This window comes from Nicrophorus vespilloides, unplaced genomic scaffold (genome assembly GCF_001412225.1).
Source record: "Nicrophorus vespilloides isolate i.1.1-1 unplaced genomic scaffold, Nicve_v1.0, whole genome shotgun sequence".
Taxonomy (NCBI): domain Eukaryota; kingdom Metazoa; phylum Arthropoda; class Insecta; order Coleoptera; family Silphidae; genus Nicrophorus; species Nicrophorus vespilloides.
The window spans coordinates 163,456-182,874 of NW_017096637.1; the positions used below are offsets into that span (position 1 = coordinate 163,456).

The window sequence follows — 19,419 nt, forward strand, 5'->3', positions numbered from 1 at the left end:
TTTTATTCATTTTCTAAAATATTTTGTTCATATGTTAACAGATGTTTATGTAAAAAATGTTTTTGACATATATTTATTTTTTGCTTTCTTTCATTTACGTTTTACTAAATGACTCAAAAGTAAAAGGATATTAAAGAATAACGATTTTTGCGTAATTTGAATATTTTCATTTTATGCTTCGAAAAAGGAGTATGATTTTATTTAATTAATCGAAAACTAATAAATTTCCACATTTTGATAGCAAAAATAAAATCATTTTAGAAATCAATTTTCGTTATAATCGACCTAAGAATCGATTTTCTCTAAAAAGTCTTATAAAAATGGTCAATTATAACAAGAAAATGGATTTTTATTGTTAGAGGTATGAAAAGATTTGTATAAATATAATAATTTGTAAAAAAAAATCATAGAAAATTGTTGTTTACATCGGCAAATTACTGAATTAATTTTTACTTCATTTAAAGTAATAGTATAACTTATATATTAAGTTATTTCCCATTCAACTTATAGCCCGAGATGTTGGCAGGTTGTGAATGAACAATAAAAGCTAAAAAAAAAGTTATTTCTTTTAACTGGAATTTTTATGAGTTCAAACAAGCAAGTATTGTTTAGAAAATCGAAATCATTTATTGTTTGTCGTAAAAATGCGTTAACGGCAATCCAATTGACATGATTCCATATGCAAATCGGCTCCTTTTCGACGACTTCAAAGCTACATTATCAGCAGCGAAATTGAAAACGAGATCTTTCGAGTGGTGTCAGCTGTTGCGACTTTCGTTTGGTTCATAGCAGAAACAAATATGATTCGATCTTTCTCTCTTAACTGTTGTTATTCGTTCAACAATTTCCCATAGACGCGACAGATGATTAAGCTCTTTTAATTGAATGGAGTTTCACTTAATGGCCGCATTATATATCAATTTGATACACACACAAGCCGGAAGTTTTAGTGTGTAAACGGCCTACGCGTTCGCTGCAACATACCACAAGATTCAGTTAGATTTGCTTTCAAGATTTATAGATATAGAACATCACATCTAGCAGGATCCACAGAAGGATGATGTATGCTAGCATTACAGAAATTTGGACATTTACATTGACAGCTGACAACCAGCCCAAAATGAACTGGATTTATTCGAATACACAGAAATCCAGTTTTCGTTTGTTTCATTTCCATATTATTAGTTTTTTTTTACAGGTTCCACGACGGAGAAGTGGATTGACTGGATTTTGACCTAGAGACCACTTCTTGTCGCTCGAGGCTGTTTTAGAAGTTGCTTCACTGCCTTCTATAGTTACAAATTTTCTCAAATAAAAAAACTGTTTTCTAAATATATTCAATATCAAAAAACAAAAAAATAATATTACTTGAAGGACACTGCAGTATCATCAACAAAAAAAAACTAAATAATTTAAAATATTATAAAATTGAAGGATGCAATGAAAAAATCTATTTTTAAATATATATTCAATAAAACAGTACAGTCAACACATTTATTTTATTTCGTGCAATTCAAAATCGTGTTATTCAAATCTATATATAAAAATGGCCTCAAATGTCCACGATTTAGCTTAAAGAACAAAAGTAATACTGTTAAAAAACTTGAAAAGTATACTTCAAAGAAATCGTGCATTTGCAGTAATGTGTCATACTTAATGTCGTGTTATTATTGATCTTGTTATTCGAGAGTTCGTGTAACTAAAGTACTAAAGTAATTGAATAATGATTTGGTCTATAAAATACAATTACGAAGTTAAAAAACGAATCATCCACTGGAGGCTGTGGTCCACAAAAGTCGCAATTTTATATCAAATTCGTAAAAGGAACTATAAAGAAAAAACGTTAAATATATTTAATTATAAATTTAAAAAAATAATGCAATTAATTGAAAATAATTATCAGAGCTGTAAAGTTTTTGTTTAGCGGAAGATGACGATGCGTTCGATGAAGGTTTTTTATGTCTCTTCTCTTCGTTTGACATAGTTTACTAACGCGTGGATATCTCTTGACCTACAAAGTTTTATGCGTATTTGTTCCTACATCTTTTTTTATAGTATCTTTGAAGAGGCGTTTGAAAAGAAATGTGACCAAACTTCGTTAGTTTCACTTCACGAAATTATAATGCAATTAACATTCCGGGGAATAAATTGAATACTTCTGTTTTAAGTATCAAATATATTCAATAGTTTGTACATACATTAAGACACACATTTATTTGAATATCCAGGATAAAAAAAATTGTCAAAATTTAGTTAAGTGAAACTCTTAACGAAACTAAAATGCAATTAACATTCCGATGAAGAAAATTAATACTTCCGTTTTAAGTATCAAATATTTTCAATATTTTGTAGATGCAATAAGTATTATTTGAAAAATCTGATCAAACTTTAGAACGTAATTAACATTCCGTTGAAGAAAATTAGTACGGAAGTACATAATTTCAAATGTCTTATGTAGTTTGTACATATAAAGTATTATTATCATAAATTATTGCGACAATATTTGCTCTAAAAGTAGAATCAATAGGAATTTATTCGAAGGACAATATCCATGAAAGGATAGTCTAGATTTATTACATTTATTTGTTGCACAAATAATCCTAGTTATTAATTAAAGTTTATATTATTAAATAAGTCAATAAAGTATTTCCTAATGTTTTAATTATACTTATAAAGTAATTAATAAATATAAAATTAAATCATTCATTTTTGATATTTTTTGTTAATAAAATGATTAAGAAATTGTAATTATTATTCGATTCATTGTAAAAACTATAAAGTTTTATTTAAAAACTTATTAATTAATAAATATATAAAAATTTAAACAATAATTCATTTTATTTATTATAATAATTGAATTATTTGAATTAGCAGTTAGCAATAATATTTTTATATTACTAAAGTAAAGTTCTTTAAAACAAATAAAAATAATGTAAATATTGAAATATGTATATCTTTTTTAAAGAATAACACCCACGATCGAGGCGATTCCAAAAAAAAATGTAATGTTAATGTGCCCTTTGGCGCTCCGCAAAGCGGCTTAATATAAACATGAAATTTGAATTTCACATCGGACAGAACCGCGCCTGAAATGAAAATGCATTATTTATCCTGGCAAAGATTAAAATTTCACTTTTGCAATGGTTTTTAGGCATCGTACGTGGGATGAGCTTGTTGCATATCGTTACCTTTGCGTTACGTTACGTGAACGAAACGTAACACGGTAATTTCCTCGTTTCCAAAACGCCCACGAGTCCGTACCCACACGCTCGCAATGCCTCAATTTGCTGCCTTAATTACAATGCAGAGGTCCGATGTATTATTGTTCGAATGCAATTCTGGCTGCAGATCGCATACACCACGAATACACCATTTCGGGAATGCGTGATTGTGTCTCGAAGTCGGATAGCATCTGGCATTTATTACAAGGAGATTGGTTTCTGGTTAGAATATTGCAGCTTCACTTCTGCAGACGGATGATTGCTACAAGGGTGTGAATAATCAAGCAAGATTAATTGAGATGTTCTTGTTTGATTTTATATGTGTAATTTGGTCTATATCAAAATCACGAGTCTGTATTTTGATACAGTCGGGATTTTGATACAGTGGGGATTTTGATACAGTCGAGATTTTGATATAGTCGGGATTTCGATTGCCACCATGTTGTACCACATTTAGAAGCAATTACGGAAGTATTTTATACACAAGTACTAAAATTCTACTTCCGATTACCACAAATTTAAAAAATTCTTGTTTATATTTATCTTATGAAAATAACTTTGTTTGAATAAGATAAAGCTTAACAGATATTGAATTAGAATACTGACTGTTAAGAAATTACATATTTATTTACTTGGGAATGATAGGAATTCTTAGTTTATTTAGATACTAAATACTTAACGTGAATGTTAGAAATTGGAAAATATGAAACAAAGTTGACGTAATAAGTTTTGCTGAGAGAAAACAAAAACAATTTCTAACAATAAACATTTTTACGGTAGAAAATTGATGCTACGCCAAAAATATGTATGTAATTTTGTAATTATAGAGATTCGCATACATTTGTAAACCGCGTTATTCGTACTTGCAAATTACATTAAATTTTCACTTTTCCTTGACGTTTTATTTCTTTTTTCTTATAATCATTATTTCTTCTTAATTATAATCATTAAAATGTTATTTATAAATTATTAATAATAATTTATAATACACTTGTAAATAAAAGAAACTTATAATCTTCGCATTTTAGTTTATTTAAGTTTGAAATTGTCGACACAAGTAAATTTAGGTTATTACTTTATAATCTTGCAATTTCAACACAGTGAAAATTATCCATTTAATTATTACTAAATTTCATCAATCGACAAACTATGTTGTGTCGTAAATATCTTTTTATATAAAAATTTATACATGTTTTTAGCATCAGACCCAGAGTGGACAAATCTTATCAAAAGCAACGACGTAATTAGGAGAATGATAAAGAATTGCATTCCCGTGGGAAACGCTTAGTCGATGCATGTGAATCAAGTGCTACCAAATCACAACTCCCAGACCGTATTAACAATAGTTAACTTCGGAAGTAGATTATGTATTTAGTCTTAGTCGTATCGTTAAGAGAAAATCTACATATTATTATTTGATATAAACACTTGAACTTAGTTTAACGAATATTAATAATAAACCACAAATAAAACTCGTTGGATTGGTTTATTTAGAACCTTAAGACTACACATCAAATAACAGAAGACAACATTCCACATTGACCCGACTTCCATCCTTGGGACATAACAATATGAAATTACAGATTTCAAAGATTCAAGAGTTAATTCAAGAGTTAAGTTTGTGTTCAGTATTTCAATCAAGAATATTAAAATTTTGCTTCCTATTGAAATATTTTTATATTTTATCCGAAAAAACGTAATTATCAAAAAAAAATGTTAAATTCAATTTACTACATGTAATTTCATACATCTTAACATTATCTTGAATAAAACATCTTAAACTAACATTGATTCTGGAATATTACAACTCTAGCATTGAAATTGAAGTTAATCTTCATGATTTCAATAATCTTAAAATTTCTTTGTCTTCAGAAGATATTAGGCTGTAATGGTGGCTCCAAGTGTTGAAGGATTAGCTACAATAGATAATATCGAAGTTTATGTTCGTAATTACACAATCTAAAAATTGTACCCGGAAGAAACTTGTTTATTCATTATAATAATACTTACATTACTTAATTAATAAAATTCCAAATTATCTTAAACTATACTCGATTCCTTTTGGAATATTACAAATACAAATGTTAATATCATAGTTTATCAAAAACCTCTATATTAATTTTAACTTATTTGACTTAACTTCAAACACTTTAATATTAAATTATATTTACTATAATCTCTTTATTCATAAATCTTCGAATTACATTGAATGAAACAACAATCGTTGTAACTTTCTACTGGAATGCTACAGATACAGGTGTTAAATTGCCGAAGAACCAATAGCCTGCAAATGCCTCTGACTGCAATTCCAACAGCCGACGGCTATAGAAAGTGAAGAGAATTCGCGAAAATCGTGCGGCGAGTTTAACATTTCGCTTAGAAACCGCCGTTTTTTGTCCACTCCGGAGAAGAACGTCCAACACAACCAATTAAGATCATCAACAACAAAAATAAAACGTGCAATTCTTTTAGTTATTCGCCAATTTCCAGAAGTAAGCTGCAACTTGTTAACTTGTAATTAAAGTTTTAATTGGCATTAATTAATCCGCAGTGTCAGGGTTACCAGTAATGACATCATAATGCGAATTAGATGATGATGATAATCGGACGCACGTGGCTAAGTGTGTGAAAATCGGAGACTGCGAAGTCGATCTATAAATAGTTTTCGCAAACTTCCACTCTAGCGCTCGATAAATTAATTTCTCTCGAAAAGACGGAAACGCGGGAAAGTTATAATTGACTTTATAATTTAATTACAATACGCTTTCCTCCGCACAATTAAGATGGACAGGTATTTGGGAATTGAGCTTAATTAGTTTTATTCAATTATACTAATTATTGAAGGATTATTATTAACACTCTTCCGGTATTATTATTGCAATTATATAACTTTTATATGTGCAATTTATTGCAATTACAATTTTCTTATGTGATCAAGGATAAAATCATTTATTAAATACCCCGCTTTTTTTATATAATAATAAAACACGTAACAAATAATAATGTTTATGCATGAGACATTATCATTTATAAATAAAACTGGAAATGATCGAAAGAGAAGAAGGGAAACGATAATTATATCAAACCGTTATTCCATTTAACATTTACGTAATGATAACAACTATTTTATGTAAAATTTTTGAAAAGTATTTTTAATTGTAATAAAAAAATGTGCATTGTTCGCAGTTAATTGAAGTGGACTACAAATTAGTTGCTATTATATTTCCCATACTGAGCCCCTCGTGCCGAACATACATATTTTTATTAATATTTTATTATGCAAGCACACGCAAATTAAACCCGACAATTGGAAATTGTTACGTAAATCACGAACTTCGTTCACGCCGCGCTACGGACTCGGAATAACGTCGATGCACATAGCCCATACATGAAGTAATTAAATTTCCAGTAACACCATCATCAACTACGCATCGACAACAGCGTCAAAATTGACGCACGTTTACAACAACATAGTTATAATAATAATAAAAAAGAATTATTTAATTATATAAATAATGAACTTTAGTTTACAATTTACAAAAAAAATCAACAATACCTCGCATAGTCCGGATAATCGGTTCTACCAATAACCTGTTTGAAACACATAAAGAAGTTACTTGAGAAAAACAGTAAAATTTAAATTGGAAACTTTTTTAAAGTAAAACCGTTTAAAAGCGAAAACTTAAATAAACTACAGTGTAAAACAAGGAATAGGTTATTTTCAACAATTGTTTTTTGTTAAACCGTGTAAAATTGAAAACGTGTAAAGAAAGTACCGTTAATTTTTTTAATTTATTTATTTGTTGGTTAAACCGTGCAAAAGTGAAAACGTGTAAAGAAAGTACCGTGTAGAACGAGGGATAGGTTATTTTCAACATTTATTTTTAATGTATTTTTTTAAGCTTTTGCAAAATCGAAAACGTCTAAAGAAAGTACCGTGTTAAACGAGGGATGGGTTATTTTCAACATTTACTTTTAATTATTTTTTTAAACCGTGTAAAAGCGAAAACGTGTTAAACGAGGGATAAGTTATTTTCAACAATTATTTATTTTAGGTATTTTAGGAAATAGGTTATTTTCAACATATATTTTTTTGTTAAACCGTGTAAAAGCAAAAACATGTAAAATGAGGGTAGGCGTATTCTATTTTATTTTGTTGAGTGAAAATTTAGTTTCTTTTGAAATATTCAAACCGGACTATTTAAATCCGGACTATACAAAGTATTGTTGTACTCAATTTTTGTAAACTTTCGATTAAGCATTTTTCTTTTACTAAATAAATTAATGCATTAAATGGAATAATTTTTTGCTGATTTTGGAAATCGCAAGTAATTTAAAATTGTTGATATGACACATTGTTTTGAAAGTCGTTTTTTATATACATTCATAAGTGTTAATATAAAAGAAAAAAAATGATATAGGAATGTCTACTTAATAACCATATCTTATGCAAGAGCTTTGAATATTTACGTTTCTATCTGATAATAAATTAATAAATAAATAAAGATCATCTGCCTTGAATGAGCGAAGGAAAAGTTACAAGGTCTTCGTGGCAATCTTGAATTGAATAGTAACATCAGTGTTATATGAATAAATGGAAACATTCGCAGCGAATGTTTGAATAAAATATACTGTTTTGTTGTTATTTAAGCTGCTTTTACTCGATTTTATTGTTTTTTTTTTCTTCTTTCAATTCAATTCGATCCGCTACAATAATTGAACTTCTCGTTCGATTGATGCAATGCTCTGTCGCAATGATTGGAAGAGGTTCTCTTCTCTTCGTACGTAGAGCAGGTTTTCGTCCCTACCTACCTGTTCTTCTCGTACCTGCCGCAATCGGCGTGAGCAGAGAAGGCTTGACCCTCGAGGCTATCAACGAACCCATTACTCGGTCTCAGGAAGATCGATTCCGTCGGAGAACGCACGGAAAATCGTCAGTTTTCCCCAGCAACGATCCGAAACATCGAAGACTCTTTCGCAATTAGATAATTTCCTCGTCCCTTTGATGCAATCGTCTTCAGACATCGACCGTAAAGCATATTTTATACCCTCCGGTTTTATGTTAATGTCAACAGACTACCAATTCGAAAGCTTTTAGCGTTATTAACTAGAGGGTAGATAATCGCTCGATCACATCAATATTTGATGCAACTTTTTTATATCCATATTAATAAGCAAATCATAATTAACATATTTTTAAGAACGATCAATCAGTATTATTTGAAGCTTTAGTAAATGTATGCTAATTATAAAATATTGATTATAAAACATAATTACAATTTGTATTATGTATATGATCAATCTTGATTTAATCTTATTATAAAATTAAGAAGTAAATCTTCAATCAAAATATCATAAATAATTTATTATGATTTAATTTAAGATTAACTTAATGCTATTTATAAAACTTAATTCAATTGAAATGTTGAGATTATTAAAATAAAACTTGATTATAATTACTCCATTTTCTAAGTATCATAAATCAAGATTCAATATTATTTTAAGATTAATATCAAATTAGAGCTATTTCATAAATCAATTATCTCTTAAAGTGTAGATATTAAAAGAAAACTAATTAAAATTATAATTTCAATAACTATGATTTGATTATGTTCTAAGATTAAGATTATTGAAAGAAAACTTAATTACAACTAACTCTGGGTGTCGTCAATCAAAAATTCAATAATCTAATAATCAAATAAAATAAACAGTATTTTTTCAGTTAATTCAATCTAAGCCTAAAGATTTAGAAAGAAAATTGGATTAAAATGAACGCATTTTAGTTTACATTTTTTTCAAGAAGATTTCATTCCAATTAACCTTTCACATGATTCAATGTAATTATAAGAAAATAAATGAAAAGAACGCTATTTTTTGATAAAGACAATTTAAAACAAGAGTGGAAATATTGAAAAAAAAAACTTAAATAAACTTGAGTAAATGATATTGTTATAAACTGGAAATTTGTTTACAATAAACCTCTTTCTATATACTAAATCTTGAATCAATATTATTAATAGTTCATGATGAAATTATTGGATTTGTTCATAAATTAACATAGTACAGTGAAAATATTTTCAGAAAAATTGGTTATTATAAATTATCATTATTTGATTCAATGTTTATTATATAGACCATAGTTTTCATATTTCAATTGAAAACCTCTAGATATTGAAAGAAAACTTAAGTAAAAGTATTATTTTCTCTTCGTCGTGATCAATAGGAAACCATTGGTATTTCATATTTTCATAACAGCAGTTTCAATAGACATATATAATGCTGGGGAATTGTGAGAGTAATTTGCGCAAACACAGCATGCTGGGGCAGTCGGGCGAAGAGAAATCTGCGCTCTCTTGTGTTGCCGCTGCTGCTGTTGCAGTCTGGCCGAAGCACGTGAAATCCATTCTGGGTCAGGAAAAAGACTTCAACAACAAAAAAAGAAGAAGTGAAAATTAACTCTTTTCTCCTCTTTGCTCGACGAGCGCACGTTTCAGAAACAAAGCACTAATTGCAACCGCAATAAATATGGCAAACATTAATAATAATCACAAAAATAAAAATATGATAGAAATACAAGTAAACTACTTTCTATATCTACATCAAAAGTGCAATACGATAGTCCAATTCTATTCCAACTTTCTACATCAATATAAATATAAAATCAATGATTAAAGCTCTATAAAATAGTATTCACAATCTTCTTATAAAGAGATTTATACAGCAATACCTCACATAGTCCGGGTAAACAATATCCCGGAATGTTTGATACCGGACTAATCGGTAAATGAAATAAATTTAGAAATAAACCGCACAAAAAGAAACTTGATTGTATAATAAATCGGATTTTAGTGAATCCGTAATGATCTGAACCGGACTATACGAGTTATTGCTGTATTTGTTTTATATAAGTGGAAATTATGAGTTGATTAGATGCATTAAACTTTAATGATCGATTGTTAATATAATATTGCGATTAAGATGCGAACAACGTAATTGTTGGCTTGTAAACAAGCTTGGATTACCGCAAGAGTTGCACGAGAAGAAAACTTGTTTGAATGCATACAGAAAAGGATAAAAAAAAGAAGAGTTGACGACTGGTAACAATTAAATTAGCATCGGCATGCAAAGAGCGCAATCGTATTGGATGGTGCATTTTCTCCACAACGCGTCTCGAATCGTAAAATAATACCATAAGACAAAAGAGAAGAGATTTACGAACCGTAATTTCATTACTATTATCATCGATGTTTGCAGTGTGAATTCCTTGTACGAGACAGATAAATCTCGAACGACGTTTTCCGCATTCTCCGTTGCAGAAATCCGCAAGTTTTATTAACACTAAAATATGCTAAGATTGCCGTTTACCACTAACTCCATCATCACGTAATCAATTACGAAGAAAAACGACTGTAATGATCGCTTCTTATAATAATTCTAATGGGTGATGATGATCGATAACGTTTATATAATTTAAACGTTGTTTTACAATAATTCGTTACGTAATCTTTCTAAATTCTTACAAAACATTTTTCGAGGATAATTTGATATTTAATAGGAACCTTGATCGGCGACGCTGATTTTTCAAACGACGAGAAAAACGTTAATTACGACAACCTTTAAGATGTAAACAAAGTCGAGACTTAAGCACGTAATCATGTAATTAAAAAAAAAGTGTTGTTTCTGCTGTTGTTTCATTTAACTTCGAGTGTGTTGCTCTCAGATTTGTGCCAATTGGATTTACGTTATCTAAGCAGGTCAAACTTGCTCATTTTTTAAATTTAAATTTACTTATGTTAAATTATATTTAATATTTTCGAGCAACGTTTAAGTAAATTACTGTACTTTAAAATAAAACAATTTAAAGACAAAAATTGTTAGATTAAATTAAATTTTAAATTCTTACGTATGCATTTTATTCTTTCCCATCTTGCTAAGTGTACTTCGGAGATCCTTCGTTCGTATTGCTTATATTTTGAAATTCGTTGGTTTTCTTGATTCTGTCACGTGATTTAAATGGCACAGAGCGTAGAAGGGACGCGCACCTTCCAAAGAACACAACAGGTTATATAGTATTGAAGCTAATGTTCCGCGTTGTTTGACCACTAGCACCGACTACAACGATGTGAATGAGTGAAGGCCGAGTCGCGCTCTTCAATCCTGCAAACAGCAAAACGGGCTGCACCTGCTGCTACCAACCGAGCAACATTCAATTGGAGGGCATGCCCTCAGGACACTATGCGTGCGCAATTCGCGCTTAAGTCGTAAGCTTCAATTTGGTATAGAAGCGTTTCCAAACAAGCATTTTTTTAAGTTTATAATTAATTTATTAATATATAATTATAAAGTATAGACTTTAAACAACAACATTTTTCTATAGACACCAAAAAAGTAATTGATGTAGTATTAAAGTACTCTTAGGTGTAGTAATTATGTTAATTTAAAAAAAAATTATGTATTATTATATGAAATTACTAAAACTATTTGAAATAATCACAAGGCCAAAGTTTTATCTTTAATATACAAATGTGATTATCTAATTGGCATGTGTGATTAAGTAATTTATCAAAATCGCTAAATCTCGATCATTAATTAATATTACGTAGCGGCAATTATATCGAAATTTGAACAATAAACATTGGAATATAGATAAATTATTTCACAGTTTTTGTATTATTCATATTCGAGAAATTGATAAAAAAAATTAAATTATTTAGAAAATTTTAAAATTTATTAAATATCAATTAGAAATTTAACACATATAAAAATAGGCGTTTTAGAAAGACTATAGTCTTATATTTAATATGAATGTTTGATGATTTATTTAACATATGTGTTTATAAAGTAATTAAATAAAACGTTAAGACGTGCAAATTATCAAAAATTCCACATATCTCGGTTATTATTCAATATTACGTAACAGCAGTTATATCAAAAATTGAACAATAGAAGTTTTATTATTGTGTAATTACAGAATTACAGTTTTTGAATCATTTCGAGAAATCGCGACAAATATTAAAATTTTTGAAAAACTACTAAATTTTGAAAGTTTATTAAATGAGAAATATCTCGGTCATTAATTAACATTACGTAATAGCAGTTATATCGAAATTTTAACAATAAACATATCCATCTGATGTAATGAAATATAGATGAATTAATTCAGTTTTTGTATTATTCATGTTCGAGAAATTGATAAAAAAATAAAATTATTTAGAAAATTATCGAAAACAAATCATCAAAAACTCGCCATGTCTCGGCTATTAATCAATATTACGTAACAGCAGATATATGAAAAATTGAACAACAGAAATTTTATTGTTATGTAATCACATAATATATTACAGTTTTCGAATTAATTTTGAGAAATCAAGACAAATTTTAACTGTTGAAAAACTACTAAATATTGAAAATTTATTAAATGTAAACTAGAAATAACACAAAGATTAAAGTAGGCTCATTGGAAAGAACTTAGTTTTATCTTCAATATAAATATTTAACTATCAAATTCCCATTTGTAGTTGTTGACTAATTACATAAAACGTAAAATGGAACAATTTTCTTATTTCGTTTATTACGTAACATTAGTTATATGAAAATGTTTACTGATTTTAGCATTATTTTAGCATTATTTTTTAATGTTAAAATAATTGTCAATCGACTTTGATCTCACGACAAATTTCCATATTTTAGAAAAACAATTATGTAATAAAACTTCAAATTATATTTGATAAATTAGTCAAAGATAATTAAATTACTTATTCGAGAAAATCTAAATATAGAGCAATTAGACTACTTTTAAAAAGGACGTTGTTGTGATGGAAACCTTTCTACATTTTCTATTTTATTTGTATGTTTCATTTCTCTTCCCCTAATTGCGATGCGTTAATGTATTTTGTCTAAAGTTATTTGTGGCTTTTGGTATTTAGATTATGGTAAATAAATGCGTTTAAATAATCCCTGCTACATCCCACGGGATTTAACGAAATGGAAAATGTTCGCAATGGGATGCGAGAAATTTCTGCCGAGGGACTAATTTTACGCTAAATATTTACGCTCGCAAAATCTTCGCAGAGATTTGAGTTTCGTGTACATCATACTATATATGTATTTAGTTTATATACTTCTAGCCGTTAAATTATATTATATATATATATACATAAAATATTTAACTTGCAATTGTAATTGGAATTACAAAGTTTATTTTCATATTTATAATGTATTTTTTGTTTAAATTGAATATGTTGGGCCAGAATTTGGGTATATTTCCTTTGATTACTTAAAATCGTTTTTCCAACAATATTTGTTTTATTATTACAAGTAATATTCCTTATAAGAGAGTAAAGTATATTTACTATATAATAAATGATAACATAATAACAATTTCAACCTAATAAATCATATTAATTTTACTTTATAAATGTGATTTTCAGGATATTTCTGGTATAACACCTCACTCAATAAGTTCGTAAGATGACCAATAAAACAAAAACTTTTGGGCAATATTCGACTTTATTCATGAACATAGTCTCTTTCAAGAGTGACTCATTCATACCAACGATTCTCTAACATTTCGATACCTTTCTTGTAAAACGATTTATCTTTGGCCTCAAAATACGGCTTTCACCCTTTTACGACCGATTTGAATCTGGAGTGTAGTGGTGGATCCAGGTTTCATCCATTGTTACATACCCCACGAAAAAATCCTTTATTTCGCTTGAACAGCTAAAAATCATCAAATCGTTGTTGTTTTTGGTCCACTGTGAGCAAACACGGTACCCATTTCGAACAGAGCTTTCTCATGATCAAATGTTCATGCAAAATGGCGAAACACTGTCTTCTGATATCTTCAGGGTGTCAGCTATATCACGCAATATCAATTTACGACCGGCCAAAACCATTTTATGAACTTTTTTATGTTTTCTGCAACAATTGCCAAATTTGGGCGACCGAGATTTCACCATCACTTGTGTCTATACGGCCGCGTTTAATAGCAAACCACGTCTCTACCATTTGTCTCGACGGAGAAAAGTCCCCATAATATTTATCAAGCCATTGCTTTGCTTGAACGGTATTTTTTTCCATCAAAAAGTAATGTTTTATTAACACAAAATTCATATTTTTTTCCAATGTTTTGAATTAAAAAACTAGCGTCACTAAAACCACTGTAAGTTGTGCACTAAACATCAGATTGTCACGAAATTTTATCAAGTTGGTATTTCCTATAAATCATATGGATTTACAAAAAGCTATTGACCAAAGTCGTCCTGCCAGGAATTCTAATTTATTAAGCATTTCACAATGCTAAAAAAATTGAATATTTTTTATTGATTACTATGTCGATTTAGTTTAAATTTAGTAACTTATATATTTCCTAGTTAATTAGTATTTTTAATTTTTTTGTTATTAATTAATGGTTATAAACGTAAATTAAAGCGATAAACACAAATGATAATAAAATTAAATAAAAATTGAGATCCTTATGTATACAATATTCAATACGATATGTAATATAAGTTGCCTATATACACGTGAATGTCAATGCAAATTTGATATTTCAATAGAAATATCCATTAAAACTAATAAAATATATTTAAACATACAATTTTTATTGTAGACATACGTTCGAAATAAGGTGTATAATTACTAATCTTATATATAGAAATAAAAAAAATGTAAGTAAAAGAAATGATATAAGTCTTTCCGTCCCAAATATAAATATATAATGAATACTATTAATCAATGTTTCAGTATCAAAGGAAACTCATCTCCTTTCATCTGTGAATGGAAAAGAAAACATAATTAAAAATACTATTTTTATGCTGATAATATGATTGAAATAAAAACAATTATATTTATATATTAAGATCATAATGATTAATAATTTTCTATATCTTGATTAAAAATTTAATAATTTGTGATATAAAAAGTTATATAAGTATTATAATTAACAAATGTAATCTATATTTAAGCATCAATACATTTTGCATTTAATAACGTATTTGATTTGCAAATGGGAAACAAAACTTAATTAAACATATTTATTACGTCTGATAACAAAGCTTCGATAAAACGAAGTCCATAATTTTACATTTAATATAAAAAAAATATGTATTAAATTGAACATCAAAGAAATGAAGCAATCCAGGTGGTTTAACCAATTGGTCACTATAGATGAAGAGGATATTAGAAATAAATGACGAAAATGAAGACGAAATTGTAGAAAATCCAGTTGAAATAACTTTAAACAATTAAAGATCTAAAAAGTTGCTTATATGACATTAAAAACTTTTTTTAATGAAAATTAATCTGATTTAGGAAGAAGTATTATTAATTAAAAAAACTCAGCATTTAACCAGTAATTCCGTATAAGCAATGAAATAAGCACAAACAATCAACTTCATATTTTTAAATGTTACTTCACTAGTATTTCTACAGTATTTTTACCTCTGAAAACGAAGTTTGACTTAACAAAATAATTTTGTGGAACGCATGCTATTCGTTCTATCTACATGAAAAATTAAACAAAATATGGAAACATGTATAACAAAATATGGCCAGAAATTGTACTAGAAGAAGAAATCATCGAAATTACGATAACGAAGATGTAAAAAATGTATTGAATGCCGAAGATGATGGTTTTTCAGTGGAAAAATTGGAATAAAATGAAGACGAAATTATAGAAAATCCAGCTGAAATAACTGTTATCCACTGAAGACTTTCAAAGTTGCTTATATGACACTGAAAACTTTTATTTTTTAAAGAAGATGACTCTGATTTAGGAAAAAGTATTATTATATTAAGATAGTCAGTGTTAAATTCAATAATTCCGTATAGACAAAGAAAAAAGCATAAACAATCAACTTTTGACTCATATAGAAGTTATATCCCCATTCTTTCTCTACAGTATTTTTTACCTCTGAAAACGTAGTTTAGCTTTAAGCAATTTCGTGGAACGCATGCTGTTCGTTAATCTAGGTATATATTATGTTTATAATCATTATAGATCTGTTACATATAGATAAAAAATTAAAGTAATATTCGATATAAAAAAGAAATCAATATTTAATGAATAAATTGAATCAATATTACATGATCAAAGAAAACTTACTTCCTTCAATACGTCAGATCAAATTGGTGCGAATAGGAAAGATCCACTGCGAATTCAGTAAGTTAATCACGTTTAAGTGCAACCAGTAATTGGAAAAACAACGGCTTTCAACGCTGCGCAATTGATTTTAGCGCTAATGAATCGTGAAAACGTAATTTATGGGTTTTTGTAGGTACGTAGATTTCGTGGCGATTTCAGCGCGCACCACTGAAATAGATAAAAAAAACAAGAACGAATTCGTTGCGCGTCCTCCAATTAGCATATAAAAGAGCCATTAGCCTAATGCTTCTATTGGGCACATCCTATACGTGTTTCAGAAACCGCCCACGCGAAATTCCTCTCATCCGTCTGCCACGTTCATAATGTAAATGTGTACGGTTTTTGTTTCGTTCCTCCGCTTTGATTGATGATCATATCCATCCTGATTAATCGCATCGCCTCTTCGGAGCAATAACAATATTTTATTAATCCACATTCGCTTTATTTTTTTGTTTATTGGGGGACTTCGGATGAACAAGCGGATTAAATTATGAACGAATTGTGTGTTTTTCCGTAAAACGTTCGATGATCGATGGAAGACAAACTGGAATCGTTTTTTTTGTGTGTGTTTTGGCGTCGACCGAAGCTTGTGGTGGTTCTCACAAGTAGGTCGAAGGTGTTAATGCTAACCTATTAAGACCCGGCGCACCCACCATAAATTAAGGCTCGTAAATACTTTACTCACCGTAATTCCCGTATTTACGGCTGCTACTATTTTTGGGAGAAACTTATTACACCACATTCTCCAAATAACAGCAAATTATTTCAACTCAGATATTTCATAATAAACAAATTCTTATAAAATACCAAAATCATTCATAACATTCTGCACGCAATTCACAATTTTTCTTAAAACATCCATTAATTCAACAAAAAAAAACGCAAATTAGCTTTATGAAACTACTTTCGCTTTGGCAAATAAAAATTGCAGAACTTAGTACACACATTATTCTTCATAAAGCAACAAATATTTGTACCAATCTGTTTCGTAATAAAAAAATACTTTTAGATACCAAAAAAAAGTTGACAACATTAAAACCAGGGTCGTATTAACCCATTTTTGCTCAAACTCCAATAGAGAAAACAGCATTGATTTTATTTAAAAAAAAAACCTTCATTTATAAAGCACAAAAACTACTACTACTACTACTACTCTCAATGTTTGCATTTTTTTTTACAAATCGATATGTTTCTAGAGTGACAACGTAAGTGGAATTCTTTGTGGATAATTTCCAGTATTAACAAATTACTCCCAGGGAGTGAAGATTGACTGCCGTGTCTTATTTGATCTAAATAAATAATGCCGTACAATGTGCTTTGTAAACTCCAATTGAGTTATTTTTTTGGCCAGGTACAATAAGCGTTCATAGACTGATCATTTAAATCAACTCCTCCCATTTTCTTGTTATAATTTTTGAACTCACAACAAGTAAATCATTGTTTTTATCAAATTGAAAATCAAAAGTACTTTTCAGTTATTTTGATAATGCCTTTGTAACGGACATTCTCTCTAATGGTTGCTGTTGCCCTAAAGACATTTTCAGTTAGAGTTTTCATCAAGTGCAGAGTAAATATCTTACTTTTACGGTTATATAATATAATTTTACATATTTAAAAACAAATATATAACTACAAATTTAGCAAATTTTTACTAGGGTGCCGAAAATTCAATAAATACTGCTGTACCTGCTTGGGTACTGTGGGCAAAAATGGGTTAAGTAGAGGTGGGTTGCCAACATCGTTGCAACTTGACAAAAAATATATATATTCTTAAATTCTAATTTAAATATTTTGTCCCAAAATTCTCATGGGCCTTAAACAGTGTCTCTAATGGATAAAACGACTGTGATCATAACATTAAGTTACTTAATTAGCATTATTATTAATTAGTATTATTTAAATATTTTCACTTGAATAAGCAAAACTTTGCAGAATTTGTATCAACAGATTCTCCAAATAATATCAAATGTTTATCTAACAATTTCATATTAACTAAATAATTTAAGAAAATATCAAAAACACTCATAATTTCGAAATTATAACAGAATTAATTAACTTTATTAATGTCTACAAAAGAACATCAATAATCATCATCTTGACATCAGATGAGAATCCAGCAGTAGCATCTGAATAGATACAGGAATGGCTTAAAGTAAACAAAATGAAATCTGTGCATATCACATTCACACGAAAGAAAGAAACCGCTTAAGACTTAATGGACAAGATCTGGCCAAATCAATAAAAGTCAAATATCTAAGCATGCATCTTGACATAAGAATCATCGTGAAAGACCACATTCAGACTAAGAGGGAGCAATTACAAATAAAGTTTAGAATTGTGGGATACAGTCAGAAAATCAAACATACAAATTATACTGAGGTTCCAATCAAAATACTTAAAAAATATTATACGGGCTCCGTGGTTCGTCAAGAATAAACATATACAGGAAGATCTCCATATAGATATGATCGAGGATACAATACCAACATTTAGTAATAGATACCAAGATAGACTGGAGTCACATACCAATGTTCTGGTTATTGGGCTACTCGATAACAGTGAAACAATAGGCAGAAGCGTTGCAAACCACTAGATTTAGTATAGAGATTTATATAATTATTAATGTTCGATATCATCATAATGTTAAATATCCACCGGGAAAGTTTATCCATTTAATGCGATGAAATTTACTTATTATTCACATTGAATAGATTGTAAATAAAGTTATTACGACATAAAAATATCATTAACTAAATACTTTCGCTATAATAAGCGGAATATCATATAAAGCATTCTCCAATTAACAGAAATGTTTACCTTTCTTTATAATAAAAAATAACTAAATTCTTTTAAATGTCAATATCATTCATAATATTGTCACAAATTTTCTTAATCTCTACTACTAAATATTCAAGAATAAACAAATATTAATTATCTATTTCAAAATAATGTTGAAAATTAATTTTCTTCAATCGTTGTATAAAAACATCAATTATCGACATCCAAACAATAATAATCGCTTGAACAAGCAATAAAAATGCGTACGAAATA

The 19,419-nt window shown here is 28.7% G+C and overlaps 1 protein-coding gene across 3 annotated transcripts in view; it reads right to left on the minus strand.

The window, feature by feature from the left end:
- LOC108557666 (cytochrome b reductase 1) overlaps positions 1-19,419 on the minus strand; it is a 44,831-nt gene that overhangs the window by 9,048 nt on the left and 16,364 nt on the right. Inside the window, exon 1 of one of the 3 annotated variants that reach the window (XM_017914279.1) lies at positions 11,125-11,397. The exons of the other annotated variants lie outside the window; for them this stretch is intronic. Coding sequence (XP_017769768.1) covers positions 11,125-11,147 — 23 coding nt within the window. The 5' untranslated portion in view covers positions 11,148-11,397. Of the gene's footprint in view, positions 1-11,124; positions 11,398-19,419 lie in introns of those variants that run through there. 3 annotated transcript variants of the gene reach the window in all.